Raw genomic sequence first — 17,258 nt, 5'->3', positions numbered from 1 at the left:
CATAGAACTGTTATCATCATTGACTGAAACAACTTAGGGAATACCAAGTCGTGTTTTATCGAGGCCTTGCTGACCGCGCCGATCATAGCAACCTGGTTACTCTCGCAGGAAAGGTCACACGTATTCTAGAAGACATGCTTGCCTCAGGCACCTTATACCGTGCCCCATATCATATGTAAAGTCTCAACACCCATTTTCTGATAAATTCAACACTGACAACGGCTCAAAGCTTGCCCGCAATTTTCTCTTCAACCACAATCCACATCCTCCAAAGTCGAAAGAATGGAATGCATGTCGGTGTTCTCTCAGAGCACAGAGCCCGTTTAGAGCTGAGTATCTTGAGAGGGTTTCAAGATGCCTGGCCTAACGTACTTTATATTCGACACTTACTGGAAAAACTTCTTAAAACCTCGTCGAGTCGCGAAAGTGAAACAGATGGTAATGCACCTTATCTCTATATAGCACAAGACTCAGAGCTAACTAGAGCTTTTGCAGAACAACAGGAACATTGCAGTGGGCTTGAAGAGGCAGCAGAGATGATATTGCCCCTGGATCTTGTGGAGGGTTCTTTAGATGAGCATGTCTTTAATTTCCTATCAACACCTACTATGCCTATGTTTTTATTTAATAGTCTAGATAATGAAGCAGGGTTTAACCCTGAGTTTTAGGGTCTAGATTTATTTACATCACTTAGCTATCAACTGTGAAGCTGTGCTGAGAGTTGCATACAGCCCTTTCCCTGTCCACTGCGATCTCCAGACCAAATAAATACAAGCCGTAGCAGCTGAGCTTCCTGTGGCAACTAATAGTGTCTTTAACAAGAGCCGTAGCACAGATTTCCAATTACGAGTACGACCCTGAACACAGCGTTAGCCTCTACCAAGATACAAAACCATGCACCTATGACTTACAGTAATCTTCCAGTCGCGCCAAACAGGAAACAAGCTTCTGTACCACAGATATCCCTGGGAATACGGATAAACCATGGCATTCCAGACCCGGCTGTTTTCAGAATGAGGCTGGATGTACCAGCTCTGGCACCCTGAGTTCCAAACTGTCCTGGACAAGTCATCCTGGATGCGATTGACGTAACGCTCTTCAGCATCTTTGTCAAGTTCAACGACTCCGTTGGGGCTGCCAAGGACAGGCTTGAGGATGCGCAGTGCAAAGTTGACACTGTTCTCGATAGCCATGATAGCTGAAGTGTGGCCGGTTGTTGCATTGGGGCCTGGCCAGCAGTTAGTCAGTTATGTGAGGCATGCTATTCAAGTACTTACCTAGGAGCATGAAGAAGTTGGGAAAGCCACTCATAGCAGAGCAATTGTAAGCCTCGGCTCCCCCAAACGACTCCCAATGTTGAGTCAACGTTTCATCTCGTCCAACAACCTCGACACCTTCGAGGAATGTATTGGTAGAAAACCCATTGGCCAGCACGATGACATCAGCTTCAACAAAGCCACGATCTGTCTCGACTCCGTTCTCGACAATTTTCAGAGCTCGCTCGTTGGTCAGAGTCAGATTCTTGGAGTGAAGGGATGCCAAATATCCAGAATCGTAAATCCGTCTCTTACAGCCGATTTCGAAATCTGGAATCAAGAGGTCATGATACTTGGCGGGAGCAGTATCCCTCATGAACCTCTCCGCATAAGCTCGTCGCTTCTGACGGAACTTGGCTGCAGAGGTAGTCATAGGAACCGCCTTCAACTCAATCTCGGCGAATAAGAATATGAGCAGTCGTTGAATCATCATAGTTCCTGGTAGATATTTGAAGATAGACTTCATGTAATCGGTATACACGCCATCAATAGGCGGAAGCATCCAGTGTTTGGCACGGACTATCTGGGTCAGATGCTTTGTCTTGTCGACAATCGAGGGGACTATTTGGGCAGCTGTACAGCCGTTTCCAATGACAACGACATTCTTGCCCTCGACATCAACGTCGCTCCTCCACTGTGATGTATGGAATATGGATCCTTTGAAGTCTTCAGAGCCGGGAATGTCAATCTCTCGAGGTGTGACCAGAATACCAGAGCCCGCAAACAGAAACCTGCATTCGTGCTGAAACTTGGTACCAGTTTTGCAGTCGAGAACATCAAGAACCCATCTCTTGTGTTGTTCATTCCATTGACACTTTTGGACTTCCACGCCAAATGTCATCTTTGACGGTAGATTGTACTTATCCGCGACGTGTTTCTGGTACTTCCAAAGCTCCTCTTGTGAAGGCAGAACCCGAGACCAATTGGGATTGGGCTCGAAAGAGTAGCTGTAGAGGACACTTGGGACATCGCAAGCAGCGCCTACAAGTTTAGCTAGGCGCAAGATTTTGAGAATAGTGTGAGAACGTACCGGGATATTTATTTGCATACCATGTCCCACCGAGGTCGCTGTGCCGTTCGAAGAAACGAATGTCAGTGATCCCGTACCATCGTTTGAGCGTGACACCCAGAGCAATGCCTGAGAATCCAGCGCCAATACAAGCAAACTGGCTGTAGCTCGAGGTTGATTCTTTATTCGACGCCATGTTGAGAAAAAGAGGGAGAGCTGTTCCAAGTCTCACAATCGGTGCGGACTGACGTCTATGAACGGTGACTTATCTTATAGTCGTCACATGTGCTTGTCTTTCTTTTCCCCATGGGGTAGGTAGTCGGGCCATATGACAGCTCATACATGCTGTGTCCTGTGAACGCCACAACTGCCCGGGTCGGGTTGTCTCCGTGAAACAAAGGTGCCGCAATAGGTCGGGTGCATTCCTTGTACTACAGCCGCACTTGTCATTCCTGCCCTGCTGATAGGTAGTCAGAAAGTCGTTGACACCAAGCTTAGGTGCCATATTTAACCCAGCCACCATCTGGCGAAATTCATGGCTGGTCTACCCAGGTATTTTTGTCACCCACAAGCTTGGGTGGCTCCACTAGCTTTTCAGCTGAGACGGAACCATTCCGACGCGTGCATGAGTTAGTCTTGAGTTCACAGAGTCATAGACCCACAACCTCGGGATCTGTAAATTGCTCGGACCCCGTGGATCGCGGAACGGGCACTCAGGGTGGCTGGCTTCCGCTCTTCTCCTCCGCCCCAACCAAGCCGAGTTCCAACATCAGAAGGAGGGCACCCGGACTACGCATTATTGTACAGTTGACTCTTCCGCTATCTCCGACATCAGTGACTTGCATACGCAAGATATGGCAGAGCAGCAATCGCGGCAACGTCGCCGCAAAGTGACACTGGCATGTGACCCTTGTCGGGAACGCAAGTCTCGTTGCGACGGGATCAAGCCGATCTGCTCCACATGTCGACGTCGGGCGCTGGGGATCGAACAGTGCGTCTACAGGGCTGGGAATGCTCGTACAGAGTGCAGTGATGAGTAAGTAACACAAATCCAGCAAGCAAATCGAACGTTTACTGACGAGTGGCTCAAGTTACACGAGAGCTCTGCACGATCGTATCCGCTATCTGGAACGCCAGCTACGACAAGCTTCAGCACTGAACGCACCTATTCCAAACCCTCTTCACGATGGGGCCAACAATAGACGAGCCTGGCCGGAGAGTACACCTGATACGGACAGCCAGGTTGAGCTGGATGCTCTCGTCATGGGCATATCTCATACCCAACTACTCACCCCACTGTCTACCACTGCAACGGAAAGTATTGAGAATTCCAGCCATGCAAGACGCGTCACTGCCATGGGTACCACCACGTCCGAAGAGGACATTGGACATCACCGTGACACACGCGAGGGCTTCTACGGATCCTCTTCAGCCGCTTCATTCTTAAAAGAGACTTGTGGCACTGCGATACCCCCATCAGCCCATCAGTCAATCCCTCCAGCTTGTTCTTCACAGCCCACATGTCTTTTTGGTGATGTTGACAAGTTTGCTCTTCCTCCACGCCGACTTGCAGATCACCTTGTAGAGAGATATTTCGAGCGCATATACTGGATATACCCCGTGTTCGACAAGCAAGCTTTTGAGCATGGCTACAACTCACTTTGGTCACCAAGTGGGCAGACTACATGCACAGAAGAGTACCGTAACCTGGGCCTAGGCGAAGATGCCACCACTGTTGCTTTCTTCTCTTCCCTGAATGCCATCTTTGCATTGGGGTGCATATTCTCAAACCTTTCCACGGCAGCCAAGACGAAGGCTTATGAAGTCTTCTTCAGTCGAGCCAAGGATAAAGTTAACCTTGAGCTACTGGACATAAACGATCTGAGCGTTGTGCAAACTCTTGTGCTCGTTGCTCTAGTTCTACAAGGTACTTCGTTTCCAGATCGCTGCTGGAATACTACCGGATTGGCTTGTCGAGTGGCGCAGGGTCTGGGACTGCATAGTTTGCCGCCGTATAACCAGCAAGAGTCGCGAGTACAGCGAATTAGAAGACGGACATGGCACGGCTGTATTGTTCTGGATACGTAAGGATATATCAAGAATTTTCTTCTAGGGTCGCTAATAGTTATAGGCTGGTGAGCATGACGTTCGGTCGGCCCACGATGATCACCAATATCTCAACACTTTCCCTACCAGAAAGGACTGTTTCCAATCTTCAGAACACCGAGAATTACGAAGGTGTCAAACTACAGTTCCAGATTGAGAGTGTTCGTCTAAGTATGATCCTAGATAGCATGCTGTCAAAGGTGTACAGACCGTGGCAATGTAAACTGCCTCACGACGATCAGAGTGCTGTCTTTCACACAGATATCAGTAGTCAAAGCATGGACGTCTTTGCCGAGCTACAAGGGAAGCTTCGGGTTTTCGAGCTTGGACTTCCAAAGTTTCTGTCCTGGCATGAACCTATAGCTACAGAGACAATCCTCCCACAGGAAGCTACAATTATCGCGATTCAGAGAAATGTGCTACAGTCACGGTAAGATATCCGATATAAACAATACTGACATCCCTCGATTGCTTATAAAACGACATCAGGTTTACTTATCTACAAGTCATGCTGTACCGCCCAATCTTAAGTCAGCTCTTGGCTCTAAACACCTCACAAGATGCCAGTGATGACTTGCACTCATCCTTCAAGCACGACGGCGCTAGAGCATGCGTACGCTCTTCAATACAGCTCATCAACTTAGTTCACGAGACCTTTCGCACAGAGACTGCCGAGGCATGGTGGTGGAACAGCTTATGTAAGTATTTCTATCAGATACACAGGCATAGGTTAATACTGGTTTGCAGATGCTTGCACCGCCAGCCTGGTGCTTATGACGTGCCGTCTCTGTCCCTCCCTATGGGCCACCCTGGATCAATCTAACGTGATTGAGGCATCAAATAAATGCCACTCAGTCCTAGAGGTCATCTCTTCGTTCAGCCTGTCCATTCGCAAGTCCTTCGATCTACTTACCAAAATGCACCAAACCATCACAGGGAGGCAACAAGGTTAGTCCTTAGTATACCAGTCTATAAGCACATCCTTGCTAATTGTTTCAAGTGGAAGACGAATCGACTGCATACTCTCAGGAACACCAGAGGCATGGGCTACTAGATACACTCTTAGAAGGTGATTTGTCTCTACAGAACGCTTTGACAACATGTTTCCCCCTTGATCCTGATGCGATAGTCTTTCCGTATTGGGAGGCAGCAAACTAGGGAGGATAGCTCAGGAGTCACAGATGTTCCCTTCTCGTCCTACACCAACACTACGTAACTGATAAGACACATCACTTCTTTCGGTATAATTATATCGGGGATGGACATTATTGCACAAACCTAGATTCCTATGTGTAACCAGGTTGGCCTCAAGCTTTATACAATCTTGCTTGTCCCCATCACAGTCAAGTTTAAAGACATATAAAACCCAGCCAGGTTCTCAAACCGTCTATTTACAGGTGACCTTACCACCAACGCCTTTGTCACTCTCCCATACGCAGGGAGCTCCATCCTTAGTGCACTAAAAGGTAAAATGTCAGTTTAGCATAGCTGGGAATAAGCGAAACTGTACCTTCTGGTTGGCGAAGGTGCCGCACTTCTTGAACGTGGTCCTGCCGTTCGGGCCCTTGTATCTACACGTATTGCTGGACTTGGTGCATGTCTAAAAAGAGATTGAGTGTGATTAGTAGAGAATTCTTCCCCGGTATCAAGGGGTGTAGTGTTGTTGACCCACTCCTTTATAATCGAGGCGTTTCTCCAAGTTTCCTCTCGCATCAAGGGCCACGGCTGGAGAGTCAATGGGAGTGGCTGCTACGCCCATGGCGGCAACAAGCAAAAGAGTGATGGTGGAGAACTGCATATCGTAGTGGGTGACGGCAATCTGGGGAGGGCTAGGAAGTTTGTATCTGAGTATCCAGGTAGAAGTGCTGTGAGTGCTTGATTCTCCTAGGACGATAGCAGCTCGAACACACTCTTATGTACTTCTTGTCTGGCAATGAAATTTTATAAATGCTGATCTTGTCTTGTTACATCATCTCATTGAATGTGATGGAAGTTACATGTGTTACTTCGTATATGCAATGCACGAACTGCTAGAACCAACAAACAACTCAACTTATCTGGACATAAGTGGTCCAGGGAACAACTGGCAGCTCACCTGATTCAGATGCGAGTCAAACGGATATCGCTGAATTATAGCGTCCATTGGTGTAATATAATATCGAGCCAACATATTGAAGGAAATCACGGGCTAATACACAATAGTAAATAGTTCCTGAATAGTCACGTTCACTTAATCTGATTGACAGATGGCAAGCATATCATCCCCATGCCGCAAATGGCTTGGCACTAAAGCCTGAAATGTTTCCTAGTTCACTTGAAAGTATTAGAGCCAGATTGTGGGTATCCCAACAGCCTAAATGACTGCCTAGTTTAAAGACAGGTAATTCAAGACCGCACCAAACTTGGACATACAACCTGACCCGCTGGGCGCCAAGCTCTTCGGCAGTCGCGGCCACTTGAATATATTTGCCGAAAGGATGCCAAGACTGCCTATGCAACCCTCAAGATACTCCTCAAGCATACGCCCCAACCACTTTGAGTCATTTGACCGCTGATGAAATCCATTCCTTGGTGGAGAAATGTATCATGGAGATACACATACATACCATCTCTGAAAGGCATTAATGGTAAGTTGACTCGAAACAGAAACCCATCAGCTCCGCTCTGAACTGTTATGGGGTCGGGCCTTCGCGGGCGGCAGGCCTCAACAGGGATGTCTAGGAACGTGTCATAGCGTTCTATACGGCAGAGAGTCCGATTGGTTTATGCGTATCTACGGAAACAATCGTGGGCACTCTGACAAGGAGAACAACGCTAGACGGATGCTGTTAGACCCACGTCAGCCCAGATTAATCCACCTGTACGGATATGTATTTTCGTGAGGAAAACTCTGTGCTGTGTTTCGCCGTATCATTCGATTGATCCCTCAGCCGGACAGATGCGGGCCGTGATCTACATAACGTAACGCGTGGCCCGGTTCGGCGTTTACTGTATCTGGGAAAGGAAGAGGGCCCCATACGTTGAAGTGAGAGTGGCGAAGCTTTTGCTGGGCAGCATCGTGGTCTCACTCCGGCCTGGAATTCTTCTGCCAAGCTGAAACAAATGATAGATGTAGCACAGCTTCCGCTACTGCTCACATGCCGTGGTCCCAAAATGCTAACTCCTACATCAAACACGGAGCAGGTACTTTGACTTGAGACTCTCAAGGTATAAGTCTTGGATGTATATAAACGATCGGCAGCTGAGAACATGCTGACGGGCGCTTTTCGTGCATATGAAAAAGGACTATTCGGTACTCTTCTTATGTGTAAGCTAGACCTTCTACTACAGTGTTGAACTCGTGGTCATCCTCAAGACCCTTTGTAAAATACTTTTCGTAGAAGGCATATATGATCAAAAGAGTGTCTGCTCTCAAAAGCTAAAGTCTAGAAACTACTATTCGGTATCTTCAGTCTCATCCATCCGGCTCATAGCCAGCTCTTCCAAGCTCTGAGCTGGATCCTTTAAGCAAGACAGATATTTATCCTCAAGCACGTCCTTCCCAGCACTCTTATAAGCTCTCAGAATTTCAGAGTTACGCTCTACCACCGCCCCAAGCATTGATTCAATGGCATCAGCAGCATACTCCTCTAGGCGTTCCTCTTTGGCCTCCTTTGCCTCATCCCTGATCTCGTACAAACGTTTGAGCCAGTACATCCAGCGCCAAGGTGTGAATCCATATGGGCATCGTTTCCCAAGCTCTGACTCGGCGAACATGGTGCCACCCTCGCCGATAGCGCTGGGACAATCGTTCCACGACACATCTGACAGTTGGATCAGATTGTAGCCCGCCTCCTTGATCCAAACCGAGACAGACGGCAGCAGGTGGACAAGGTCGAGCTCACTCATGTCTCTGCTTCTGTCCTCTTGGTCAGATCCTTGACCCGTGTTAAGCTCTCGAGGCTCCTCAAGTGCAGACCGGAAGAGAACGAGGGCAACCTGGCACATCCTATCCTTACTGACGCGTGTTGCTGCCAGCTTGGCTAGGAAAAATGCAAAGTTGACGCGATGGGCGCTGGAAAGCTTTGCAGCGTTGTCGATCCAGAATTTGGTCATATCAGTGACCAAGAAGGGTAGATCATTCCACAGCGTGCCTTCAACTGTTCGTGCAATGTCGACCCCAAAAACACCCGGCGCGGGCCTGATTAAAACTCCGCGTCCCTGGATCTTGAGTATGTCTAGAACAACTCGGTCATGCTCAGGCGTTTCATGGGATGAATGGCGGGCGACTTGGTAGTACATGTGCCAAAGATCATGAAGATAGCCCTCAAGAGAGTCGACACCATCTCCAACATTGCAAAAGCGGTCGCTGATGATCCATGTTCGATTGTGGAATGCCGCTCCTCGAAGTTCTTCAAGATCCTCCCCTCGGGCAATGCTTTGGCGCACACTCTCCTCATCTCGAGCTACGGTTTCCGACAGGGTGTTTTCGGAAATACCTTTCGGAGAAGGAGCTAGTAGAGCTTCGCGGAGATCTTTCATTGTGTAGGGAGGTCTCAGGTTAATTGGTGAGTGTAATGAAACGGCGTTGTAAAGGAGACCAGGTTGGGAAAGAAATGATGCGGTGAATTTGAGAAATCGATCTGTTTGTAAAGGACAGTGGATCGAACTCTGTGGAACGTGGTGCTTTGACCTGGCAGGCTGGTGGGTTCGAGGGCCGTGCTCTTTCAACCAACAGCAGCAACGTCAGGACCTTTTGACATGTATCCTAGGGGAGGAGAGAAAACCAGGACCTTGGTCCTAAGGGATGAAAATACTTAGGTAAACTTAGCCTAAATTTAGGGGACTCTTTACTAAGTTTATTTAACACCCTATGTCAAGGTTCAGTATTTTCTTACCCCCTGAGGGTACCCCTGCATGTGCCAGCCGCCCGAGGGCTGGAACTGCGGCTCCCCATTTTACTTTCCAGCATTGTATTGGATGCTGTCACGCTTAACAGGCACCAATAACAACTGGCCCACAGCCTCACTACCCCGCGCTGTGTGACAGCTTGACAGATCGATTTAGGCATAGCTGCAGAGTTCAGTTGGGCCGTCACAGCGTTGCAGTCTACCTATAATCGCGTTGCCAGCATGGCTGAGAATATGCAGCTGGGTGCCGTATTGTTAGCTCGCATGTACCTGTGCAACCAACAGTCACATTTTAAATGGGGCGTAACGTAACTACATCACATATACGAGAAGAGAGGAGGGATAAGACAGAGATCGCTGTGCCAGGATCCCGTGGGGGTGACTCAAGGTAGAAATGTCTGAAATTCTGTCCTGAATGTAGTTATAAGGTTAACTATCCGCTTCTGGACCAGTAGCATCCTAGCTACTAGCTCTTCGATTTCTCTATCACGGCCCGACCCAACTATTCCCTATGACTACAACAATACAAAGGTCTGTTGAGTTAGCATAAGAACAAATTTATACATTAAACGCCATGCCTGAAGATAGTTCTTACTCACTTCCGATGGGGGATACATAGAGAGCTACTTAATAGCACTTATGTCGGCCATTATATTTACCAACAGGAATGCACTCATGCTTGCCAGAATAAGGCCATCCTTCGTCGTTCTTGGGGTAGTAGTCCGGGCAGACACAGTTGACGTGGCCAAACTTGTCTTCGCACTTGATAGCACAACGCTGTTGCTGGCCAACTGGGTTGCCATCGACAAAGTAGCATTGTCCGAAAAGCTCTCTGGCACATGTAAAGGCTTCAGCGGCCGTCACGATGGCACCGACGATGAAGAGCTTTGAGACGTGCATGCTGTGGAGGGTAGATGAAAAATCAATGTTGACTTGAAGATAGACTGGAAGATAGTGTTCTAAAGTTAAGTGTAGTTTCTAGACTTGAGATGGGTGATAGAGAGTCTTTTATATCTATAGCTTTACAGGCACGGCTTGGCCATCTGCACAGTATACAGGCTACAGAGATCAAGGCCCCCAATTCTTCTCTATGCCACAAATACCAAGACAGTAGCCCCTATCATAACACAAAGCTGAAAAGGCCTATACTTAGATCACATTACGCAAGCCAAGCACATAGGACGTATTCAAGACTTCTTCTATTACCTCTCTGAATAGGTTCACTATATAACTTATTATTAACCAACTAAACTAGACCTTGTCTTTTATATTCCTCCTTGGCCAGTACTGATTAAATAGAGCCGAGGCTTATTTTGTTAGCCAAGTTAGCAGTTTTTTTATAAATTACAATTATACTAGAGTAGATAGTTACTATCCTAATCTATGTACAAGGTGGGTAGTGCGGTTCATACTGCCAAGGAGGGATTGGCGGGTGCCAAGCCCTAGATATCAGCTTTGTAGATCTATTTGCAGATCCCCCCTCCCAGAGATCGGCAGTAAGACGGGATAGCTGTAATCTGCTAAATATACGGCCCTCGACGGGCTTGTCTTACATCCAAGTTCGTTGGGGGTTCACCAATTTGGGGTCCGTGTTTCAGTTTCCCCCTTAGTCTGCCTTGTCTGCGCCTGCTATGCGCCTATTAGATTGAAGATCTCATGTACGATGACGGGTGATTCAGCTCCTTAAGTGAGGTCTATGCCAGAGCAGGAAAGAATGACGACAACGGAAAACAATACCCGAAGTACAGAATGCACGAAGGGAACTAACGCTATGTATTATTACACAGTAAGTTTCTGGGGAAACACATATTACAATCTTGGACGCTCTTGTGTATCCCGAGCCAGCTCCTCAGCCATGGCCAAGGCAATGTGTTCAGAGATCGCCATGGTAGTGACCATAGGGTTAACACCACTCGCACTAGGAAAGACACTTGCATCCGCGACGATCAGGTTCTCACAGCCCCAGACCCTTCCAAACTCATCCACGACGCCGTCAGATTCCTTGGTGCTCATTCGACACGTGCCCATCTGATGAGCAGATCCATACGGTGTATCTGGTGTCTTGTTCCCATGAGCTTCCATTTTCTTCAGCCATTGCGAAAACTTAGCATCTGTGACTCCTGAAGAGTTATCGACACCGTTTGTCAAACTGTCTGGCTCACGGATAAATGGCTCAAGACCGGGAAGTATAGGATGAATCTCTATGGCACCTTGTACATAGAGAATCTTGGCCAAGCCTAGCATACCCTTCATGTTGTTGCTGGCATCGAACTTGGAGGGTGTGTAGACCAATCGAGGCGTGCCATTTATGGGGTCCGCAGTGACATGGCCGCTGTCGCGATCTCGAGTAATAGCGATGTATGCTTCCATGTTCCTGTATTTCGATATTGTGGCTTTGTAGTCAGCTCCTGAGGTCCAATTGCACCATGTTAGACACATAGAAGGCTGTCGCGAGGTCAATTGTGTTTCATACGTCAGTTATTGGAGAGACTTACCAGCATTGCAGGACGCTCAAGCCTCACGCCATGGCCATTTCCGTCGACGTTATCGAAGCTCGAAACTACAGACGTGAGAATTCCGCCTGTCATATATTAGTATGGGGCCTGCTATAATATGAAAGTCTAGAAAGCATCGACGTACCTTCCCATGGCCGTGTCTCCTGTTCAAAGATTGCTGACACGAACGATGTTGGGTGTAGATGGAGGTTGCGTCCGATATGCTTATTCTATATAGACATATCAGTAAATTGCACCTTTGCATTCAAAAAATAGTCTTGGTTGCTTACCTTGAGTCCGCTGTTTTTCAAGATGATAGGACTGCACAGACTACCAGCTGAAATCACAACCCTCTTCGCTCTGATCGTTACCGTTCTGGCCGCGGCATCGGGGCCGTCTTTTGGTCTCCAAGTTCCAGTCACACCATAGGCGACATTCTTACCACCACGCTTCTTAAAAAGGACCTTATTGACGTAAAAGCCTGTTATGAACTTGGCTCCGCATCTAGCAGCATCAGGCAGCCAGCCATTAACAGGCCCATTCTTCTGGCCCTTCCAGCAACCCATAGAACAATATCCATCCAAATGCTCGCCATGGCCCGTGTTCTGAGGCACCTGTTTAGCGCTGTATCCGAGTCTGCGTCCACCCTCCAGCAAAACATTATTCCCGTAGTTATGATTGATAGGCTCGTTGCTGACGCCCATACGCCTGCAAACTGAATCAAGATGTTCTTGGAATTTGGCCGATTTGAAGAAGCTGAGACCCCTCTGGTCCGCCCATTCATCGCGGACTGTGTTCTGGGGCTGTAAACACGCGCTCCAGTTGACTGTTCCACCTCCACCAAAGCATGAGCCTGCAAGTGTAGAGATAGACCCGTCCTCAGAGGATACTAGACCTCCTCCCTCAAAAAGGTGGAAATATCCTGCGCTTTGATCGAGGGGCATCGACGTGGTTTCAAAATGCTGTCCTTTGTCGACTACCAAGACGCGATGGCCTGCTATGGCCATAGTCCTTGCGACAACTCCTGCACCACAGCCAGAGCCCACAATTACAACATCGGTTTCTAGTTGAACATGGGTTTCGGAGTCGTTGAACTGCATGAACTCAAAGGGGTATGATTCGACTGGATGCCATCCAACAGGAGTGGATGGGAAGCCAACGACTTCATTGAAAAGCGTACTTGATCGGAGATAAACATGCTTCCCGATGATTGAGAGCTGTTTGAAGAGGACGCGAAAGGTAGCTAGAGAGCTCGTTTGCCAAGAGTTAAGTACTAATGTTCTGTCTTGGGGAGACAGATCACAGAATAATGTGAAGTAACCAGTCAGAGGGAGGATAGCAGCTCGATTTCTATCATTTCACGATATCAGCAACCCCATATTAAAGGCAAGTTCGAAGAAGAAAAGGCTTACCCGAGAAGTGAGCATACTGTAGCAAGCGCAGACAGTTTATCAGCATGAAGATTCGCCAGCAGACGCTTCAAAATCTCCTGGAACAGTGGCATATTAGAAGGCTTTTCGTCAAGAAAAGCCCTGAGTGTAGAATCATCACAGTTGTTGAGGAGAGCACTCTTCTGACCCACAGGTATCGCGCTCTCAGGACAAGGAGCAATGATGGTGTCCATAATAGCCATCATAACCTTCCATTGCGCATCTGTAAGAGGCCCTGAGCTGGGACCTGTAGGAAGGCCAACTGCCGTACGTTCAGTCATTGTGATGGTCTTGGTGCTGCCGTGGCTCTGGGAAGAGTGAAATGCGAGGATCTAGCACTTACAGATCCCAGGACAAGGCGGCAGACATCTTTAAGTTTCTCGGGACCATCACATGCCACTATGGGGTAGAAGCTAACCCCAGGTTTACCCCTCATTATTCGTATTTATTGGACACTAGCCTACGTCGTTAGCTCATTGTTGGAACTGTTCCGACGAGAATCTGCAAAGGTCGGAACGGACCCGTGGCCGCGTTCTTGAGAGTAAAACAGTTTCCCAAGAGAGTGTGAACGAATTCCATGTTGAATCTTGATAATTGATGTTTTCCTGGCCGATTCGTGTCTGTTAGAAGTCGCATCAATATTTTCCATCAGATCGAGGCCATTCAGAATCTTGATGTTTTCTCACGATGCAGATCCTGACAGACGCACTCGCCTCCGCAGATCTTCGCAAGCTAGTCCCAAAGCATCGATAGATGTGCCGGGTGAAGCTGCGAGCCAATGATTAGAGCCTGCCTTGCCAAAATGCGGAGAGCTTCCGTTAGCACCGACGGCTTGATTCCGTACCTAGGCTTGTTATTCGTGGAGGGGTCATGAACTTTTGGTTCTATCACGCCAAGTGTCTTAGTATGATCAAACCGGCCTATGCCATGCCGAGGTCTGGATTCTGGAGCACCAATACCCCGTGGGGAATTCCTCGGCATGGGCTACCGGAGTGACACAAATACTGGACCCTGTTCCTCAAGTTCATTCAATCGACACCTAGAACCTATGGCCAAAGTACTCAACAACACCTCAGTCAATCCGTATAATATCATATTGCATAAGCCATGATTCCTCCATTCTCAAAGTGGGAAAAGCTCAAGCTAGCTCTACGCCTATCATACGCCGGTACAGTAATAACAGTGGCCTAGTCACAGTACAAGTAACTGATTTATCTGTTCCTTAGCTCCCCTCACTCTCACTTACATATTACGATCTATCCTTATTACAAAGCGCAGAAGTCTCCCATCACGCTTATTCATCGTTTGCGCCGTTTTAAAAGTAGCTCTCGGATTCTCCCCTCGACAGATTCAGTACTTGTCTCTACCAACCCGAGACGCATACAAAAAATGGATACAACAGCAAAGTAAGGAAGCGGAGAAGCTCGGACACCAGCAACATGTCACGAGACTTGTATATGACCGAGAGGTCCTGGAAGATGGGAAGTCGTCGCTGCTTTGGATAGGCGATCGAAAGCAGGCAAAGAAGGTCGTTCTGTTCTTCCACGGTGGTGGCTATGCGGCACCGATAACGACGGGACATTTGGATTGGTGCTGGCGATCGTTCGTCCTTGCAGGAATCGAAAAGGACGTTGAGGTCGCAGTGGCTGTTCTTGAGTACACCCTGATTCCCGAGGCGAGATACCCAGTACAACTTCAACAAGCAGCCAGCGGACTGGCTTATCTTCTAAACAAGGGCATTTCACCTCAGGACATTATAATTGGAGGGGATTCTGCTGGAGGACAACTGACAGCCCAATTGCTCTGTCACCTCATCCAATCCCAACCAACAATCCCGGAAATCACATTAGTCAAACCTCTCGCTGGTGCCTTTCTGGTTTCTCCATGGGTAGCCCAGTCGACCGACGATGCTTCATACAGAGAGAATGCATGGATTGATATGCTTCCAACAACAGGCATTGTGTCGTTTACCAAAGAACTGCTGGGTCCTGATGCCAAACCCACCCTATCAGCATTTCCACTTGACAGAGAAGAGTCTAGTTTGGCCGGAATTACATCTGTCTTGAGCCAGATCTATATCACTGCCGGAGCACACGAGATCTTTCGAGACCAGGTGCTTACTTTCAAGGAAAGGGTCCAGCTTTTGAATCCTGATTTGAACTTGCGATTTCAGTACTACGAGAACTGTGCGCATGACTTTATAGTAATCGAGAACGAAGATGGAGAGTGTACTCAGGACATGAAGCAGTGGATGCTTGACTTACTAGCTGTGGAGTAGGGTTACAGTTACATTCCAAATTTAGGAGATCATCAATCATTCCATTCCCTGTTACATTCACGACGGCTATGATCAACTTATCTGCTCAGTAAGTGGCCGCGCGTTCGTCGATAGCCAGGCGCCAAGCTCATTGGTCGTCATCTGGTACGAAATAGACATGCTATCATCAAGGCTGAATGTAACGGGCCATTTTAGTTCTACAAACGCGTCACTATCATCCATCACAAGAGCAATACAGAGTCAAAGTATGTATTACGACAAGACTTATCCAAGCCTAATCAACAACTTCGCCACTCTATATACGATAAGATCCCAGGTTTACATCATGACCATAGCAGCGAAAGTCGATCCAAGCGCAAACCACATCTTAGGCCAGTTTCCAGCAGCGCTGTTTGTTGAACCATCAGTAGTCGAGGGCGTAGCTGCAGCACTGCTCGCGGACGAGTTTGCACCAGCGCTAGTTGTCTCTGCGTTGTTGTTCTTGAAGTCGGCGCTCTCAGTCTCGCTAGAAGCGTCGGATGAAGCTGTTGTTGAGGATTCGGAGTCAGTCTCGGTGGTTGCCTTGGTGGTGAATGTAGATTCGGAAGATGTCTTGGAAGTAGTACCCTTGGAAGATGTCTTTGAGGCGGTTTCGGAAGCAGTTGATGAGGAGTCATCGTCGTCGTCGCTGCCACTGTCCTTCTCATCAAACTTGATGCTCTTGTATGAACCTGTCTCATCGCTGTAGGTGTAGCTATCCGCAGGGTTAAGGTTCTCAATCGCAATCTTCTGAACTGTCATGGTGTAAGGACCTTTAGTGTAATCAGTCTCTCCGCCAGCCCACTCGATAGTTCCCTCAGCGTTGTCAGGATCGCCACCGGCCCAGATACCAAGCTTGACACGCATGGGAGTCTGAGGATAGTTCTCTCCTCCAAGAGCATCGGCATAATTGAGTGTGCGGACAGCGACGCCGTTGATGTACCACTCGCATGAGTCCTTGGTCCAGTGGATGGTGTAGTTGTGGAACTCCTCCTGGGCTTGGGTGACTGCATAAGTAGCGCTTCGAGTATCGGATTCGGAGTTTCCTTTGCCGTAGTAATTGGTCTGAACGTCGCCGTCTTTACCTCCAAGCCACTCCCAATCAACCTCGTCGAGAACATCGGAAAGAAGCACGACAGATGAGACGATACCGGTTCCGGGCGCGGCCTTCAAGTGAACCTCCATGCGACCGAAGAACATGTACCACTTGCTCTGAATGGTAGGCGAGTCACCCTGCTTAGAAACAGTGAACTCAGCACCATCAGAAGTATACTTGACAGTGCCATGGCCAGTTCCTTCCCAATTGTCATCATCAGCGCCCTTCGTGAAATCGACCGAGTATGATGAAGAAGCAAGACCTTTATCAGCAGAGCATGCTAGGCTATAATCAGTGTCTGTTAAGAAAAACAAAGCGGATACTGTTCACGTACTCTTCTTCATAGGGTTGCACTCGCTGTAGGTCTGAGCAGCAGCTGAAGCAACAAGACCCGCAAGGGCGATCTTGGACCAATACATCGTGAAGAAAGTAAGAAAAATTTGGATTAATATTAATTAATGAAAAAACGAGGGAAAGTCGTAGCAGGTCACAACAAAAAAGAACGAGTGACTTTTAAAGAATGCGACGTTGGCCTACCACGAGTTCAAAAAAGCGAAAATGGAAAACAAAAGATGCGCAAGCAAACTTTAGGTAAGTGGGAGAGAATGGTATGGTAGGCTG

The 17,258-nt window shown here is 48.0% G+C and overlaps 7 protein-coding genes across 7 annotated transcripts; 2 read left to right on the top strand and 5 right to left on the bottom strand.

Moving 5' to 3' along the window:
- Positions 1-697: 697 nt before the first annotated feature.
- FTJAE_10237 (ACB 4-hydroxyacetophenone monooxygenase) lies at positions 698-2,521 on the bottom strand (the record flags this gene model as incomplete). The annotated part of the gene is made up of 4 exons (XM_037343059.1): positions 698-793; positions 912-1,228; positions 1,278-2,297; positions 2,347-2,521. 4 exons carry the CDS (start codon positions 2,519-2,521, stop codon positions 698-700), a joined length of 1,608 nt encoding a protein of 535 aa, XP_037202695.1.
- Positions 2,522-3,179: 658 nt separating this feature from the next.
- On the top strand, positions 3,180-5,589 carry FTJAE_10236 (transcription activator acu-15; the record flags this gene model as incomplete). The annotated part of the gene is made up of 6 exons (XM_037343058.1): positions 3,180-3,361; positions 3,417-4,409; positions 4,457-4,861; positions 4,921-5,129; positions 5,179-5,379; positions 5,432-5,589. The coding sequence occupies 6 exons, from the start codon at positions 3,180-3,182 to the stop codon at positions 5,587-5,589; spliced, it is 2,148 nt and encodes a 715-aa protein (XP_037202694.1).
- A 2,277-nt stretch (positions 5,590-7,866) lies between these two features.
- On the bottom strand, positions 7,867-8,952 carry FTJAE_10235 (uncharacterized protein; the record flags this gene model as incomplete). The annotated part of the gene is made up of 1 exon (XM_037343057.1): positions 7,867-8,952. The coding sequence occupies one exon, from the start codon at positions 8,950-8,952 to the stop codon at positions 7,867-7,869; it is 1,086 nt and encodes a 361-aa protein (XP_037202693.1).
- Positions 8,953-9,703: 751 nt separating this feature from the next.
- FTJAE_10234 (uncharacterized protein) lies at positions 9,704-10,220 on the bottom strand (the record flags this gene model as incomplete). Its single annotated transcript, XM_037343056.1, has 2 exons — positions 9,704-9,726; positions 9,980-10,220. The coding sequence occupies 2 exons, from the start codon at positions 10,218-10,220 to the stop codon at positions 9,704-9,706; spliced, it is 264 nt and encodes an 87-aa protein (XP_037202692.1).
- A 909-nt stretch (positions 10,221-11,129) lies between these two features.
- On the bottom strand, positions 11,130-13,526 carry FTJAE_10233 (long-chain-alcohol oxidase FAO2; the record flags this gene model as incomplete). The annotated part of the gene is made up of 5 exons (XM_037343055.1): positions 11,130-11,765; positions 11,816-11,901; positions 11,961-12,045; positions 12,106-13,165; positions 13,228-13,526. The coding sequence occupies 5 exons, from the start codon at positions 13,524-13,526 to the stop codon at positions 11,130-11,132; spliced, it is 2,166 nt and encodes a 721-aa protein (XP_037202691.1).
- Positions 13,527-14,352: 826 nt separating this feature from the next.
- On the top strand, positions 14,353-15,523 carry FTJAE_10232 (triacylglycerol lipase 2; the record flags this gene model as incomplete). The annotated part of the gene is made up of 2 exons (XM_037343054.1): positions 14,353-14,413; positions 14,472-15,523. The coding sequence occupies 2 exons, from the start codon at positions 14,353-14,355 to the stop codon at positions 15,521-15,523; spliced, it is 1,113 nt and encodes a 370-aa protein (XP_037202690.1).
- A 318-nt stretch (positions 15,524-15,841) lies between these two features.
- Positions 15,842-17,056, bottom strand: FTJAE_10231 (murein transglycosylase; the record flags this gene model as incomplete). The annotated part of the gene is made up of 2 exons (XM_037343053.1): positions 15,842-16,917; positions 16,972-17,056. The coding sequence occupies 2 exons, from the start codon at positions 17,054-17,056 to the stop codon at positions 15,842-15,844; spliced, it is 1,161 nt and encodes a 386-aa protein (XP_037202689.1).
- Between the last annotated feature and the right edge of the window lie 202 nt (positions 17,057-17,258).

Source organism: Fusarium tjaetaba (assembly GCF_013396195.1).
Source record: "Fusarium tjaetaba strain NRRL 66243 chromosome Unknown NRRL66243_c0000238, whole genome shotgun sequence".
NCBI lineage: Eukaryota > Fungi > Ascomycota > Sordariomycetes > Hypocreales > Nectriaceae > Fusarium > Fusarium tjaetaba.
This window is presented reverse-complemented; position numbering and strand designations above follow the sequence as displayed.